The sequence below is a fragment of the Papaver somniferum genome, chromosome 11, assembly GCF_003573695.1.
Source record: "Papaver somniferum cultivar HN1 chromosome 11, ASM357369v1, whole genome shotgun sequence".
In the NCBI taxonomy this organism is placed as follows: Eukaryota; Viridiplantae; Streptophyta; class Magnoliopsida; order Ranunculales; family Papaveraceae; genus Papaver; species Papaver somniferum.
Genome location: NC_039368.1, coordinates 94900772 through 94917598, shown reverse-complemented (window position 1 = coordinate 94917598; position 16827 = coordinate 94900772). Strand labels below are relative to the sequence as shown.

Here is a 16827-nt window from a genome sequence, read left to right as displayed (position 1 = left end):
CAAGTATTGTGGGTAACATCTTTCACTTTAGTCAACATTTGCACACTTCACTTTTCTATTTTCATTCTCTTATCTATCCATGTGATTTCAGTATGCATGCGAGTGTTGTGACAAACGTTGCAACAAGTACGGTGACTATCTTAGTAGAGTTTTGCAATCAGGTTGAATGTCACACGTAAGTAATTGCTTATGTGTGATGATTGGAATGTAAGTGGGATGTTTGCAGCTAAAGAACTTGTGCAGGCTAATTATTTGGCTTTATACTTTGTGTCTATCCTTAGTGGTTCTTCCAAGGAGAGAAATTGAAGTAGGTTTTTAGGTATACCTCTTGTATACCCTCTCGAGACTGTAAATCGTCCACTAGGGACACCGAGGGGTTTAAAGGCTTGTTATACATGCTAAGTGTAACCGTTTTCCCAACGACATGGAGTTGTTGTATTTAGGATTAATTTTATTTAGTTTGCTCGAGGACTAGAAAAAGCTAAGTGTGGGGGAATTTGATAAGTGCATAATTCATATGATTTTAGTATTCATTCCATACTTGTTTAAGCTATTATTCTTGCATATTTTCGTATTATTACTCTTGTTTTCTCTTATTTGTCTCTATTAGGTGAATCATACAAAAAGTATCTACAAAGTGCTGAAAAGATATATGAAGAGAAATATTCCAAGTGCCCAAGTTCAAGAGAAGTGGAAGAAGTGCGACGAAAAGGAGCAAAACGCTCAAAATTAAGAGATGGGACAAAGACCGATCTTAACTCATTCAAAAAAGTATTTCTCATCATCATCTTGAAGACATTTGAAATATAAAAATAATGCAAAAAAAAAAAGAATGAGGTAAGTCCGAGTTCGGACGAAGAAGTTGAGGGAAAAAAAAGCTCTTGATCGAATACCGAAGATTTTGAGGTATGTGTACGGGTACACATACGCATACTTAAGTCCCTGACTTTTTAGGTATGCGTACGGGTATGCATATCATGGAAGGCCAAAGTTCACGTTTGGGGTCTTTATTTCGTATTTTCGGGTCGGGTTCTTGAACCGAAGTAGATACTTAAAGACCAAGTAATGTAAACCTACAAAAAGGTATTAGGTTATGTAAAATGGAGGATATCAATAAGTCACGAAATTGTAAGGTTTTGGAGAGAAGAAACAACACACAGAGCGAAAGCTAAGGTTTCAGAGCGATTCCTTTTTCGTAATGTTATCTCTTTACTTTTCTCATATGTATACCATGGATGTTTCTAAATCCATGAGTAGATAAACACCTATTGATTGAGGATGAACTTCTAAGTTGTAAACAAGACTTGAATTATTATATTAATCTACTTTGAAGTTCTTCATATGATTATCGTTTGTTTATACTATAATGAATATTTATGATTGATTGATAGATTGTTTAGGTGGCCAACTAAATTGATTTGTTGATTCAATCTATTGCTAGTATTGAGTTAGAAGATAAGTAATCGTCGAATAACTTGTACACAAGTAGAGAACATAAAACCTTTCAGAGGGATTCTGTGGAGCGATTGTGTGTATAAACAACACCAGAAAGTCGACCTTGATCTAAGAGTCTAACTACTAGGATCAACCTGTAAATTCACAAAAGATAAAGCATTCGACAAATTACACCTTGAGTGAGCTACTATTAGGTGGTTTAGACGAATAGAATCTGGTATTGGAGAGCTTCCGTACTCAGTGATAAAAGGAATTTAGGGAACAACACTGAGCTATATGTTATTCCACGGTTGGTGATAATCTATGATTAATGACGAGTAGGCAATTATAATAACTCATTGACGGTTTATTAATGAAGAAATATTCCTTGATCATATCTCTCTCTATTGATTATAATACAACATTTATTTGCTTTTATTATTTATTTTGTTCACAATCTAAAACAAAACCCCCCGTTGTGACACTTTGACAACTAAAACTCACTCCTCTTCGTGGGAACGATCCTTGCTTCCATTATATTACCAGTTATTGTGTGGATATAAGATTATTAATTTGATTGCACTTACGACAGCCATTAAAACCAATATGACAAAGCCAACTCCGAAGCACCGGAGCCAAACCGTGATCGAAGAATGATTGTGGTTAACCTAAACAATCCCGAATCATTAAATAAACGTACCACATACAGTCTGATCCCGACTACGTGCCAGGAGATTCTGACTATTTCGACAGTGAATCCCAAAGGCCAGGACGAGTGGAAATTTGGGACGATCATTTCCTTGCAATGGAGAATCTTCGCAACGAGATGGCGTCAGAGATCAAGCAGTTGAAGGCAAAGCAAGGAGGAGGAAGATTGGAGGAAGTAATGAGACAAGCCATTATTACACCACTAGCTACGCACCTGGCAAGAGCTCTCATCCCCCCGAAGTACCCAATCCCAGCGTTCGAATGTTATGATGGCTCCAGCGACCCTGCAGCTTATCTTCGTTATTTTAACCGAACAATGGCCCGATGGGAGAGAGATGATGTAGCCATGTGCAGATACTTTCCTTCGAGTCTGAAGGTATCGACATTGTCATGGTTTGACAACCTACCCCCTAATTCCATTGATTCTTACAGCCGTCTCACCGAAGTATTCTTGGAAACCTACATGTACAACAAGACTGTTAATGCAGACATGGACAAGTTTTTCTCACTAGCAGTCGGACTCAAAGAAACAATTAGAGAGTACACCTATAGGTGGCATAAGATTTTTCAAGCGATAGGGAATGTTATCCCTGTGGTCAGCATCAAATGCTACAAATGGGGGTTGAACATGATGAGCCCACTATTCGTTGAGATTCATGGAAGTAACCCTACAACCGAAGGAGATCTTCGGGTAATCATTGAAAAACATGCCAGGTTGGAAGAAATCCAGCGGGAGAATCCCAAGGCGCAGATGCAAAAGTCTCATTGGACAAATTCAGCAGAGCGAGCCAGCGGTTCAAAAAGGATGAACTCTACCGAACGCTTCAACGAAGATAAGAGAGGACGAAGAGATGATCCTCGGCGCGATGATCAAAAATTATAAGATCAAGTCTACACGAAGCTTAACACGAGCTGTGTTCGTATTTTACGATAAATCAAGGACAAAACCAACTTCGAATGGCCTTGGTCAAAGGGGAAGCAACCTCCAAGATCTGAAAAATCAAGGGACTACTGTGAGTATCACTGATTCAACGGTCACCAAACGGAAAAGTGCAAGAACCTGAAGATAATGATCTAGAAGCTGATTGATGCTGGAGATCTCAAACAGTACGTTCAAAATCCCTAACCAGAAGAAAGGAACAACAGATCCAAGCAAATCCATTTACCTGAGAATCACAGAACGATCAACACAACAGTCCATCGTTGACTGGTCAGATTGGGAAAAGATTGAGGAAACAATTCGAGTACTATTGTGAACTTTACAAGAAAGGTGGAGAGGAGTTTGATCAACATGAATATTAAATGAATGTACCACTGACTTTTTCTGTCGACGATGTAGAAGAAGAAATGGAAGATCACAACGACCCATTATTGTTCACATTACCCATCTCAGGATGGGATGTGAAGAAGATCTTGATTGATGAGGGGAGTTCAGTCAACGTCTTATTTTATGATACTTTCAAACGAATGAAGTTAAACGATGAACAATTGATGTCTTCCTACTACAATATCTATGGATTCAACGGAGCAGCTACAAATCCTCTGGGGGACATCGTTCTAGAAGTCAAGGCTAGGCCGATAAAAGTAAGTACCAGATTCATCGTAATAGATGCACCATCACCTTACAACGCCATCATTGGACGACGGTGGGTGCATAAACTCAAGGGAGTAGCGGAAACATACCACCAGTACCTAAGGTTCCCAACTCCCAAAGGGGAAATAGAAATCAAAGGAGATCAAATTACCGCACGAGAATGCCAAGCTCAGAAAACCAACTCAACATTGAACAAGAAGAACAACGTAGATCCCAAAGGGGCAAAAACAAAGCAGAAGCCAAAGACAGAGTAGTTGATCAGTACCTTGATGAAATCTCAGGAAAAAGCTTAGAAAAAAGTGGCACAACCATGAATGCCGAAGCAAGTATTTCAGGATACGCTGAAATACTTGCTAGGATTCCTCCAAATAGTAATTGAAGAACGTCCCTCATCTAGGCGACCCCAAGCCAACGTTCACTTCAATCAAGTCTAATAAAGAAATAAACATAGGAATGGAAGAAGACCCCAAGATGATAAATATAAAGACTTTACTAGATGAGGACCGAGAAGAGGCATTAATCCAAATACTCAAGGAGTATGCGGAAATTTTTGCATGGAAGTTAAAAGATATGCCAGGAATCGATCCCAAGATCATACATCATGAACTTCGAATAAAACCAGGCACTAACCCATTCAGGCATAAGTTATGCAAGGTGGCACCGGAATACCACCAGACAGTGGAAAAGGAGCTAAACAAACTCATGGAAGCAGGATTCATAAAGGAAGTCAGGTTTTATAGCACTGCTCGGTCGAACTCATATGCGTTGATATCTCAAGCATGTTTGTCAATGTTAGTGATCAAAACTATAAGTCTTGATTTCTAATCTACTAATAGATAAGTCTCGGACTAGGATAGAAAGTGTAGTTGAGCTCAAGACTCCATGGCGATCATCATACAAATACGACGAACTACTCAAGGAACTTGTGGAATTTCATCGACTAAAAAGTATGTGGAGACTTGAACTTATCTATCACTCAAAAGTCTATCTACCCTATCTCTTATCTTGAGACAAAAGTCGTATTGTTGTATAGACTTTGATTATACACATTTGCTATTTCGCATATGTATTTCTCGAAATATGTGTTGGTAAGCTTTCGCTGTGGCCAAGTTCATCTTTACTAATGACGAAAGTCATATTAAGTTTCAATTACTTGAAAATGGCTTTGACGAAAAATGGTTTGTGTATAGCAATCATATAACGTCCTCTAAGAATGTTTCAATAATTGAAATGAGAGTTTAGAATATATACCATTGGAAGGATATAAACATTGTGTGGCAACACATATGTGTATAAGTCCTTATTCCTTGAACCAAAGTATGCGTACTTTGTTTCTCAGGAAAACCGGAACTAAAGTCCGCGTACCAGTACGTGCACCATCGGAAGTTTACGTCCCGTGAAAATCTGCTGGATTTTGTGAACTGAAAACAAACTTATTCGGGTACTTAAGTCCGCGTACTTAGGTTGGTTATTTTCTAAAAACGATTATTCGTGAACTTAAACTTATATAAAACTGAAGAATGCATAATTGCAAATCGTGGCTATAAAGTTCATGAATTGATTCGAGTGAATCAAATCGTTTTTGCTTCTATTGTGTCTTGTATACTTATATAAGATCTAAGCAATTGAACAACTCTCTAACTAGTTCATTTGAGTCATTTGAACTAGTTGTGGTAAAGAAGAATATGGTTGATATGGAAGTGTTCATTGGCTAACCATTTGATTAACTACTGTTGAACCAACTAAGTGTACATGTTTGGGTATGGTTACACAAATCTAAATAAATGTGCATTTCATTTGTGTGTAACAAGATAAGTTCGATCTAACGGTTAAAAGATATTAGCTTGAATCTAATCAGGTTTTTATCTAATGGTGAATATTGAATGCTTTGTTACCAAGGTAACTTAGATTGCAAACCCTGATTTGAAAGTCTACATATGGAGAACTCTAGAAACTGGGAAACCTAATCCCCACACCTTCTGTGTGATACTAGTTGTATTAGATAGAGTCGATCCTCCTTTAACCCTATGTTTCTTCTCGAGACCCTATAGGTTAATGACTTGAAGACTTCATTCAGATTGTGAAGCCAGACCCAACTATTTTCTCTGTAGTGGTATGATCTGATCTTGCTGTTTCTATCGTATTTGAGTACAATCGTAAGATTGGCTTGAGATTGATTTCTCCGATGGGCAAGATTAAAAGAAGTCACGAACACCTTCGTCTAATCGTTTGTGATTCCACAATATCTTCTTTCGCTAGTCGATTAAGACTATTGTGAGGTGATTGATAATTCTAGGATGTTCTTCGGGAATATAAGTCCGGGTTATCAATTGGTTCCTGTTCACCTTGATTAATCAAAAGACGGAACAAAAACTCGTAGGTATTTCTATGGGAGACAGATTTATCTATTACCGTATACTTTTCTATGCGATACATATTTGTTTATTAAAGTCTTCAACTTTGGGTCGTAGCAACTCTTAGTTGTGGGTGAGATCATCTAAGGGAATCAAGTGTGTAGTATCCTGCTGGGATCAGAGATGTAAGGAGCGCAACTGTACCTTGGATCAGTGTGAGATTGATTGGGGTTCAACTGCAGTCCGGACCGAAGTTAGTTTGTAGTAGGCTAGTGTCTGTAGCGGCTTAATACAGTGTGTGTTCAATCTGGACTAGGTTCCGGGTTTTTTATGAATTTGTGGTTTCCTCGTTAACAAAACTTCCGGCGGCTGTGTTATTTCTTTTCCGCATTATATTTTGTTATATAATTGAAATCCCACAGGTTGTGCGTTGAATCGATCAATTGGAATCCAACCTTTGGTTGTTGATTGAAATTGATTGATCCTTGAACATTGGTCTTTGGTACCGCTCAAGTAGTTTCTTTTGTATTCAATTAGACTCGCAGATTTCTATTTGCTTGAGTAAGTATTAAATCGAGAAGTGAGATATAACTCTTTGATATACTTTTATTAATATTGAGTTTGACTGTCTAGTTAACTCTCTTAAAAGTATATTGCAGTTTGTCCATACAGATTGATAAGAGAAATATTGGGTGTGGTTGTTAGACCCCCGCCTTTTCAATTGGTATCAGAGCAGGCAAACACGTTTAAAGACCTTATAAGTCTGTCTTTGTAGCGATCTGGCTCTAAGGATTGGAATTTTATCTCCATAAACGTACCACCAGTCTTCGACGGCTCAAACTACTTATGGTGGAAAATTTCTATGCGTGCTTTTCTTCAAGCTCGTGATTCTCAAACATGGGTACGTGTTGTTAATGGCTATGTTCCTCCGGTTAATACATAAGGCGATGTATCTATACCTAAGGATATTGGTAGATATAGTGCAGAAAAAATCCTTGCTGCAAAGCAAAATTCTGACAGCTTAAATGCTATCATACATGCCATTACCCCAGATCTTCAGCATCATGTGACTACGTGCACAAAGTATAAAGAAGCCTGGGATATCTTAGAAACCGTATTTGAAAGAAATACCAGTGAGAAAGAAGCTAGGCTTCAAAACCTAAATTCTGATTGGGAAAACCTTCGTATGGCAGATGAAGAATCATTTGATGAGTTTAATCACAAAGTGTCTGAAATTGTTAATGCATCTTTTGCATTGGGTAAGACTATTCCTGAAAAGGATATTATGATGAAAATTCTCAAACCCCTTCCATCTAGATACGATTCTAAGAAGCATTCCATCATTGAAGGGAATAATCTCGCAACACTATCCAGAAATACACTGGTTGGGAAGCTAAATATCTTTTATCATGAGCATACTTCCAAGTCTAGTAAGGATGTTGCTTTCAAAGCACTAAAGAACACTAAATTACTTGATAAAATTAAAAATTTGTACATCTCTGAAGATGATCTTTCTGAGGGTGATTCATCAGATGAAGATCTTGACAAGTCAGTTTCGATGATCACAACACAGTTTAGGGATCTTCTTTTGAAGAGAAGTAAACGGTTCTCCAGAGATAAATCTAAGTCATCAGATAAGCCTCATAATCGTGTTCTTCCTAAAAATAGGGATAATGATAAAACTGATGACGAGGATATGCCTCAGTGCTTTAAGTGTAAAGGTTTTGGTCATTTTTCAAATGAGTGTCCAAATCGAAAGAAATACACTGGGAAGAAAGGTCTTGCTGGAAAGAAATAGGGACAATTATGACTCTAATGAGGACGAAAAATCAAGTGTTGCACTTCTTTGTGAAAATATTGATTTTGATAAGTGCAGCAATACATACATCAATCTCTATATTCTTTCAGAAGAAAACTCAACCAATCTGGATTGGAAACTCTGTGTGTGACGTTTCAGGTACGTATCAGTGTGTGTCTAGCAGCCTGCACATCTCAGATGCCTGAATTATATCCAAGATTGACGTGCTCATATTGTTCACTCAAAGGTCATGAACTATCAAAGTGTTGCACTTCTTTGTGAAAATATTGATTTTGATAAGTGCAGCAATACATACATCAATCTCTATATTCTTTCAGAAGAAAACTCAACCAATTTGGATTGGAAACTCTGTGTGTGACGTTTCAGGTACGTATCAGTGTGTGTCTAGCAGCCTGCACATCTCAGATGCCTGAATTATATCCAAGATTGACGTGCTCATATTGTTCACTCAAAGGTCATGAACTATCAAAGTGTTATAAGTACAAACACAAATTGAGACATGTCAACAAACTTCAACGAAGAGCAAATCGATTAGCAAGCAAGCTTAAACTTGCTCAAAAGACCGCTGAGGTATGTAAGATTTTATCTTCATCTAAGAAGTTAGTTTCCAAGGATAAAACAAGACCATTAGAGAAGAAAGTATGGTCCAATCGTTTTGATAGACGGAGATCTATGGATTCCTCTCAAAAGGAACATGGTGGACAGATTGTTGTTCACCGCGACACAACTTGATTGTGTTGATTTGTGTATCTTGTCTCATGTGCCTGATCGAAAGAGACAAGGTTGTGCACCTCTCACGCTTTAGGAAAAGTTTGTTTTCTTCTTTTCTTAGTTTTATTTTTTTGAAAATCCCTGTCTATCAATAAAAGAGGGTTATTATCGACAATTCTACTCTTTCTAGGGTTCAGAGTTGTGCGTGCACGAACCTGTTAAAAGTTGCGTAACCCCACATTCATTTTTCCTTCTCTGAAACTCTTTCCAAGACTACTTGTTGAGTTTAAATTGTGATTTCCTCTCACAAACCCATAATCTTATGGATACTCCAAGCATTATGTCTTCTGATGGAAAAGATGTTAATATGATTGTTAAGCCACCAATCATGAAGGAAAAAGAGAAATCTACGTTGTCTCGAACTTTGAAAAGGAAAATAAGGAATGCGAGGAAGCCAAGGGTTGTTCCTTCAAATTCTCAGAAGTTTTCTGATGTTCTTGAAGTGTTAAAGGAGACACGAAAGGAGATTCAACAGATAAAGTCGTTTGTGCTTAAGACTTATGAGATTTAGAAGGCCCTGGTTCGACATCAGTCAAGAAGGTTTATTGATATTAACTCCTATGTTCATGAACCTTATGTTCCAATGGTTGTTGACGACAAGGAGTTCAGGGACGATAAAGAATTATTCAAAGGTCTTAACATCTAGTAAATCTTCTTATGAGAATTTTATTTCTTGTGTTTTAGGAGGAATAACTAGTTTTTGGAATATCCATTATTGTGATTACATATAGCTATGTCCAAAGTTTTCATCTTCATTGTTTTAGGTTTATTTGTTTAAATTCTAAAATTGTTTGGAAGATGATTTTTGCAGTATTAACCTTTATGGTTTCATATATTGCAATATGTTATGGGATATGTGTGTTTGCGTCCGTGAACTATGATTGTCCCATACTTTGTCAAAAGTTAAGTCTTTCATATGTCGATATGCATGTATTGATAAAAGAATGAATGGACTTTTGACATTACAAAAGTTAAAAGCCTTTTATGTCATATTTTGATGGAAGAAAGGATAAAACTTTTGTTTACGAGGATTTTGTCGATTGTATGTTATGCAAATAGTGATGAAAATTGGACGAATCCTTGTCTATTCCGCAGTATTGATCTTCCCTGATCCATATTTTTTATGTATATACTGTGCGGCTCCATAAGTTCTCTTATGTTGAGCATTTCCGATTAAATTAATCATGGGTTTTCTTGTGGTTAATTTAATTGAGTACTTTTGGATTCAAATTCGTATTCGTATGTTATTTGTTATGTCCAAAGAAATCCTTCTTTTCTTGTGAAAGTAAGGTCGCTCTTGTTGTTCTTTCGGGAATGACATTTTATGGGGGAGAGTTCTTAATTGAACTTGTGCTTAATTTCCAAATCTTTGTGGGGAGTGCGGCTGTGGAATATTATAAGATTTATCTTGTATCTTTATAAACTCCTTGATGAAATCTTTTAGCTGCGGCTATATGATTGCATCTAAAAAAGTGATATGTGCTTTCTTTTGGTCATGCAATGTCTCTATGGAAATTTCATTAGGATCCCACTAGTTTTCGTACCTTTGCCAATTTTATTGACAAAAAGGAGGAGAATTAATGTGTAGTTCACACTACAAATACATATGGTTTTCGGATCATTATGTAAGGGGGAGTGGTTTCCATGTGAGATGGATTATTGACTAAGGGGGAGTGATACATATCACCATAGTATTGTTGGCGAAGTTGTGATACAATTGAACTTTGATGTTGTGTAATAATACTATGACACTGTTAACAATGATTGAGAATTCTTGTTTTCTTATTGTTATTGCTACGGATTTTCAACAACGATGATACTAAACTTACAACCTTTGGAATCATGGAAGTACTTGGAAGTGACGAATATTTCGAGTAATGTTGAAGAACCAAGGAGATCAAACATGTGGAAGAGAAGCTATAAAGTTAATTTATTTATTTTGTATTCCATATGTATTGATAATTTTGTCACTAAAATTGACAAAGGGGAAGATTGTTAGAGCACTGCTCGGTTGATCTCAAGCATGTTTGTCAATGTTAGTGATCAAAATTATAAGTCTTGACTTCTAGTCTACTTATAGCTAAGTCTCAGACTAGGATAGAAAGTGTAGTTGAGCTCAAGACTTCATGGCGATCATCATACAAAGACGAAAAACTACTCAAAGAACTTGTGGAACTTCATCGACTAAAAGGTATGTGGAGACTTGAACTTATCTATCATTCAAAATTCTATTTACTCTATCACCTAGCTTGAGAAAAAAGTCGTATTGCTGTATAGACTTTGATTATACACATTCGCTATTTCGAGACGAGTTTTTCTCACGTATCTATTTCTCGAAATATGTGTTGGTAAGCTTTCACTTTTCCAAGTTCAACTTTACCAATGATTAAAGTCATATTAAGTTTCAATTACTTGAAAATGGCTTTGACGAAAAATGGTTCGTGAATAACAATCATATAACGTCTTATAAGAATGTTTCAACGATTGAAATGAGAGTTTATAATATATACCCTTGGAAGGATATAAACATTGTGTGGTAACACATATGTGTGTAAGTCCTTATTCCTTGAACCAAAGTATGCGTACTTTGCTGCTCAGGAAAACCAGAACTAAAGTTCGCGTACCAGTACGCGCACCATCGAAAGTTCACGTCCCGTGAAAATCTGTTGGAGTTTGTGAACTAAAAACAAACCTATTCCGGGTACTTAAGTCCGCGTACTTAGGTTGGTTATTTTCTAAAAACAATTATTCGTGAATTTAAACTTATATAAAACTAAGGAATGCATAATTGCAAACCGTGGCTATAAAGTTCATGAATTGATTCGAGTAAATAAAATCGTTTTTGCTTTGATTGTGTCTTGTATACTTCTGTAAGATCTAAGCAATTGAACAACTCTCTAACTAGTTCATTTGAGTCATTTGAACTAGTTGTGGTAAAGAAGAAAGAATATGGTTGATATGGAAGTGCTCATATGGCTAACCATTTGGTTAACTACTGTTGAACCAAATAAGTGTACATGTTTGGGTACGGTTACACAAACCTAAATAAACATGCATTTCATTTGTGTGTAACAAGCTAAGTTCGATCTATCGGTTGAAAGATATTAGCTTGAATCTAATCAGGTTTTCATCTAACGGTGAATATTTAATGCTTTGTTACCAAGGTAACTTAGATTGCAAACCCTGATTTGAAAGTCTATATAAAGGAGAACTCTAGCAACTGGGAAACCTAATCCCCACACCTTCTGTGTAATACTAGTTGTATTAGCTAGAGTCGATTCTCCTTTAACCTTAGGTTTCTTCTCGAGACCCTGTAGGTTAACGACTTGAAGACTTCATTTGGATTGTGAAGCCAGACCCAACTATTTTCTCTATAGTTGCGTGATCTGATCTTGTTGTTTCTATCGTAATTGAGTACAATCGTAAGATTGGCTTGAGATTGATTTCTTCGATAGGCAAGATATAAAAGAAGTCACAAACACCTTCGTCTCATCGTTTGTGATTCCACAATATCTTCTTTCGCTAGTCTATTAAGATTAGTGTGAGGTGATTGATAATTCTAGGATGTTCTTCGGGAATATAAATCCGGGTTATCAATATGTTCTTGTTCGCGTTGATTTATCAAAAGACGGAACAAAAACTCGTAAGTATTTCTGTGGGAGACATAATTATCTATTACCTTAGACTTTTTTGTGTGATACAGATTTTTTTATTAAAGTCTTCAACTTTGGGTCGTAGCAACTCTTAGTTGTGGGTGAGATCAGCTAAGAGAATCAAGTGCCTAGTATCCTGCTGGGACCAGAAACGTAAGGAGCGCAACTGTACCTTGGATCAGTGTGAGATCGATTGGGGTTCAACTAAAGTCCATACCAAAGTTAGTTTGTAGTAGGCTAGTGTCTGTAGCGGCTTAATACAATGTGTGTTCAATCTGGACTAGGTCCCGGGGTTTTTCTGTATTTGCGGTTTCCTCATTAACAAAACTTCTGGTGTCTGTGTTATTTCTTTTCCGCATTATATTTTGTTATATAATTGAAATATCACAGGTTGTGCATTGAATCGATCAATTGGGAAATCCAACCTTTGGTTGTTGATTGAAATTGATTGATCCTTGAACATTGGTCTTTGGTACTGTTCAAGTAGTTTATCTTGTATTCAATTAGAATCGCAGATTTCTATTTGCTTGAGTAAGTATTGAATCAAGAAAGTGAGATATAACTCTTTGATATACTTTTATTAAGATTGAGTCTGACTGTCTAGTTGATTCTCTTAAAAGTATATTGGAGTTTTCCCATACAGATTGCTAAGCGAAATATTGGATGTGATTGTTAGCCCCCCGTTTTTTCATCAGGTACCCTTCGTGGATCTCGAACATGGTCATCGTGCCAAAAAATAAAGGTGGGGTAAGGATATGCATCGAATTCACTAACCTCAATAAAGCATGTCTGAAGGATAGCTACCCACTCCCTAGCATCGATCAGTTGTTAGAAGCGGTGGAGGGCCACGAAGAACTATCATTCATGGATGGTTATTCGGGTTACAACCAGATAGCGCTGACAGAAGAAGATCAACAACATACGACATTTTTTACTCCACATGGACTTTATTACTACATGCGTATTCCCTTTGGATTAAGATATACAGGGAAAACATACCATAGGATCGTTGATGCAATTTTCAAGCCGTGGATCGGGCGAACTCTAGAGGTCTATGTCGATGATATGCTCGTCAAAATCAAATTGCACAGGGATCACCTTCGGGACTTAAGAGATATCTTCAATGCGATGAGGAAATACAACATGAAAGTGAACCCAGAAAAGTGCACTTTCGGTGTTACGTCAGGAAAATTCCTCGGACATTTAGTAAGAAGAGAGGTATCGAAGTTGATCCCGCTAAGATTCAGTCCATCGTGGAAATGTCGTCCCCAAAGAATTTGAAAGAAGTTCAAAAACTCAACCGATCCATAGCGGCCCATGGAAGATTCATCGCGAGATCGTCGGACAAATGCAAATACTTCTTTAACATTTTAAAGAAAGAGCATAAGTTTGCATGGACCCCTGAGTGTGAAGAAGCTTTTCAAAAGATCAAATAATATTTGGCGACGATCCCGATCCTCCGGAAACCCGAGCCTGATGAGGTGTTAGCATTATATATAGCTGCAACCGAAGATGCAGTCAGCGTTGTGTCAGAACCAACACGAAGGTGGAACAACCGGTGTATTACGTCAGTAAAATCATCAATACAGCTGATAGAAATTACACGAAGATTGAGAAACTTATTCCGGCAGTAGTATTTGCGACGTAGAAGCCGAGAACCAATTTCTTGACTCACTATGTTCGTGTCCCAAGAAAGGCCCCGTTAGAATCTATTCTCAAGAACGCAGGAAAAGTGGGAAGAATAGCCAAGTGGAATGCGCAGTTAGAACAGTTCAACATCGTACATGAGATCCAAACTGCTCAAAAATCGCAAGTCTTGGCGGATTTCCTAGCGGATTTACCATTAGATAACGACGAAGAAGTGAAGTGCCTACCAGGGGAAAAATAAGAGGAAGAAGATCCCACAGATGTGCTCGAACCTTCTAACCAACGAAGATGGGAAGTCTTCATCGATGCATCTACGAACAAGGAAGGTGCAAGAATAGGGATCGTCATTACAACATCTACTGGTGACAAAATGGTGCATGCGCTGAGTCTGGAATTCGAAGAATATACCAACAACATTGTGGAATACGAGGCAGTTTGTCAATGTTAATAATCAAAACTATAAGTCTTGATTTCTAGTCTACTTATAGCTAAGTCTCGGACTAGGATAGAAAGTGTAGTTGAGCTCAATACTCCATGGCGATCATCATACAAAGACGAAGAACTAACCAAGGAACTGGTGGAACTTCATCGACTAAAAGGTATGTGGAAACTTGAACTTATCTATCACTCAAAATTTTATCTACTCTATCTCCTATCTTGAGACATAAGTCGTTTTGCTATATAGACTTTGATTATACACATTTGCTATTTCGAGCCGAGTTTATCTCGCTTATTTATTTCTCGAAATATGTGTTGGTAAGCTTTCGCTTTGGCCAAGTTTATCTTTACTAGTGACGAAATTCATGTTAAGTTTCAATCACTTGAAAATGGCTTTGACGAAAAATGGTTTGTGAACAACAACTATATAACGTCTGTTTGAGGGGAAAAAAACTGATTCTGCTGTTTTTGGTAAATTTGAGGTGTGTTGATGAGAAACGAATTCAAACCCTAAACAAATGCACTATACGGGAGTACTTTTGAGTTCGAGAGATCAATTTGTAAGACTCTAGCCTAAACCAAGAAATGGTTGTTTTAAATTCAATTCGGTCACAAGGTGGAGGAGAAGGGTTGATCTTAGGGAGGGAAGCGGAGAAGGTGTTTGAGATCAGAATGTTGAATTATGAAGGTGTGTTTGTTTATGACTTGTATCAGAAAATGGTTTCTGGCTACTTGTGTTGATAACACTTGTGTTTCCCCTTTGTCGAAATATGTTGAAAATCTATTTATACAAGTCATGTTCGAACACCCTATGATCTCGTAGGAACTGGAGGTGATTAGGCAAATGGAAGAGTGAAATTGTTTAAATAGTGGTGATCACCACGTTTCCACTATGAGGGGAAACTGGTCACGTTTTTACCCACCATCTCATTGATGTTAACCGTCCGTCCTTTCCTAACACGTTCTCGTAATGGGGGCGTTGCACGCCGCACGCTGTAAACCGCCAGACCAATACCCCAGTTAGCATCCCTCAGTTTGTGACATGTTTGATGTCTTGAGTAAGTGGGTCGAGTGCTTTTAGGTCAAATAATAAATTATTTGTAAAACCGATATTTATAAAGCATTGTTTATACTCGATGTATGTAAAGCATCGCTTTTCGAATAAGCAGCTGAAAATAATCAATGTGTTAGAAGCATCGCTCTTTTGAGCTTGATCGAATCAGTCACAGACTGAGCGTCTTAAAAGTGGCACGACCGGCCATCTTTGGATAATCGTTTGAGGACCCTATGGTCGAGATGTCTCTTAGTCGACCTCTCCTTGTGGAGGAGAGATGGCCGGTGATCACAATGTTACTTTGTTGGTTTTATAAAAATAAATCTACACCATCCAACTAGGTTGGAGAAGTTGGATGAACGAGATGATTTGGGGCAGTTGTATACTGTTGTTGACGCAACTTTAGGGTTTAGGGGGACACGCAGCGAACCCTCTATTGGCATGCAATTCGAGGAATCGGGGGTTAGCTCGAGCAGGCCGGTTGGTCACGTGTAAAGGTGAGCCGACAGTGATCCCGTTGACATCTTCGGAGATGCGTGAAATTAAATATAAGCCTTTCAACTAGACCAGTGAAGATGGATGGTTGTGATCGATTTGCGACAGTGGTGTGTTGCCACAAACGACAATTAGGGTTTAGAGACGGCCGCATTCTCCCTAGTTCGGTCAAGCGGTTTTATGTGTCATTGACTTCCCTTGGGCAAGTCGATCGAGTAGGAATAGAATTGGGTCGGTGGTGAACTCATGTGCACCTCCTTGATCGTCTGAAACGCGATCTAAGCCGTCCAACTAGGATGGCTAAGTTGGACGGATGTGATCGATTTGCGACAGTAGTATACTGCCACAACCCAAAATTTAGGGTTTTGAAATAGCGTGTTTGCTCGAGTTTGGGAAAACGATTTGATGCTCTCTGATCTTGTCGTGGACAGGTCGATTGACCAAGGGAGAAGTTGGGCCAACGACGAATACGTTGACACCTCTTTGATGGCTTGAGATGCGATCTAAGTCGTCTAACTAGGCCGGCTAAGTTGGACGGATGTGATGGGTTTTTGAGACCGTTTTTTTCGGTCTTAGCTCGTTTGAGCTTGTTTTATACAGCGCTAACACCCATGTTTGCGTCGGTGTTTGAAGCACTTGTGGATGAGCAAAATAGTACTCGATCGACTAGGGAACTAGTGGGCCCGCCGGTGGTCACTATGGTGATTGCCTAGTTTTGCTAGGAGTAGTCTAAGCTTGTTAAATCGCACGGCCAAATCGTGTGGCCGTGATTATTTTTGAGACTGATATGAACAGTCCAGATTTTCCTTAAGGAATTCAAACGTGTTCGATCGCCCTAACTTTCAAATAAAAGGTGTGTA

At 38.0% G+C, this 16827-nt stretch overlaps 2 protein-coding genes across 2 annotated transcripts; both read left to right on the top strand.

Moving 5' to 3' along the window:
• The first annotated feature begins 2260 nt into the window (after positions 1 to 2260).
• On the top strand, positions 2261 to 3025 carry LOC113324793. Its single transcript, XM_026573082.1, has one exon. The coding sequence runs from the start codon at positions 2261 to 2263 to the stop codon at positions 3023 to 3025; it is 765 nt and encodes a 254-aa protein (XP_026428867.1).
• A 419-nt stretch (positions 3026 to 3444) lies between these two features.
• Positions 3445 to 3990, top strand: LOC113324792. The gene has a single exon (XM_026573080.1). It carries the CDS (start codon positions 3445 to 3447, stop codon positions 3988 to 3990), a length of 546 nt encoding a protein of 181 aa, XP_026428865.1.
• The last annotated feature ends 12837 nt before the right edge of the window (positions 3991 to 16827 follow it).

What these genes read in the sequence shown, in the direction of transcription:
- LOC113324792 (XM_026573080.1), top strand. Translation starts at nt 3,445, where the DNA reads ATGAATGTACCACTGACTTTTTCTGTCGACGATGTAGAAGAAGAAATG.
- LOC113324793 (XM_026573082.1), top strand. Translation starts at nt 2,261, where the DNA reads ATGGCGTCAGAGATCAAGCAGTTGAAGGCAAAGCAAGGAGGAGGAAGA.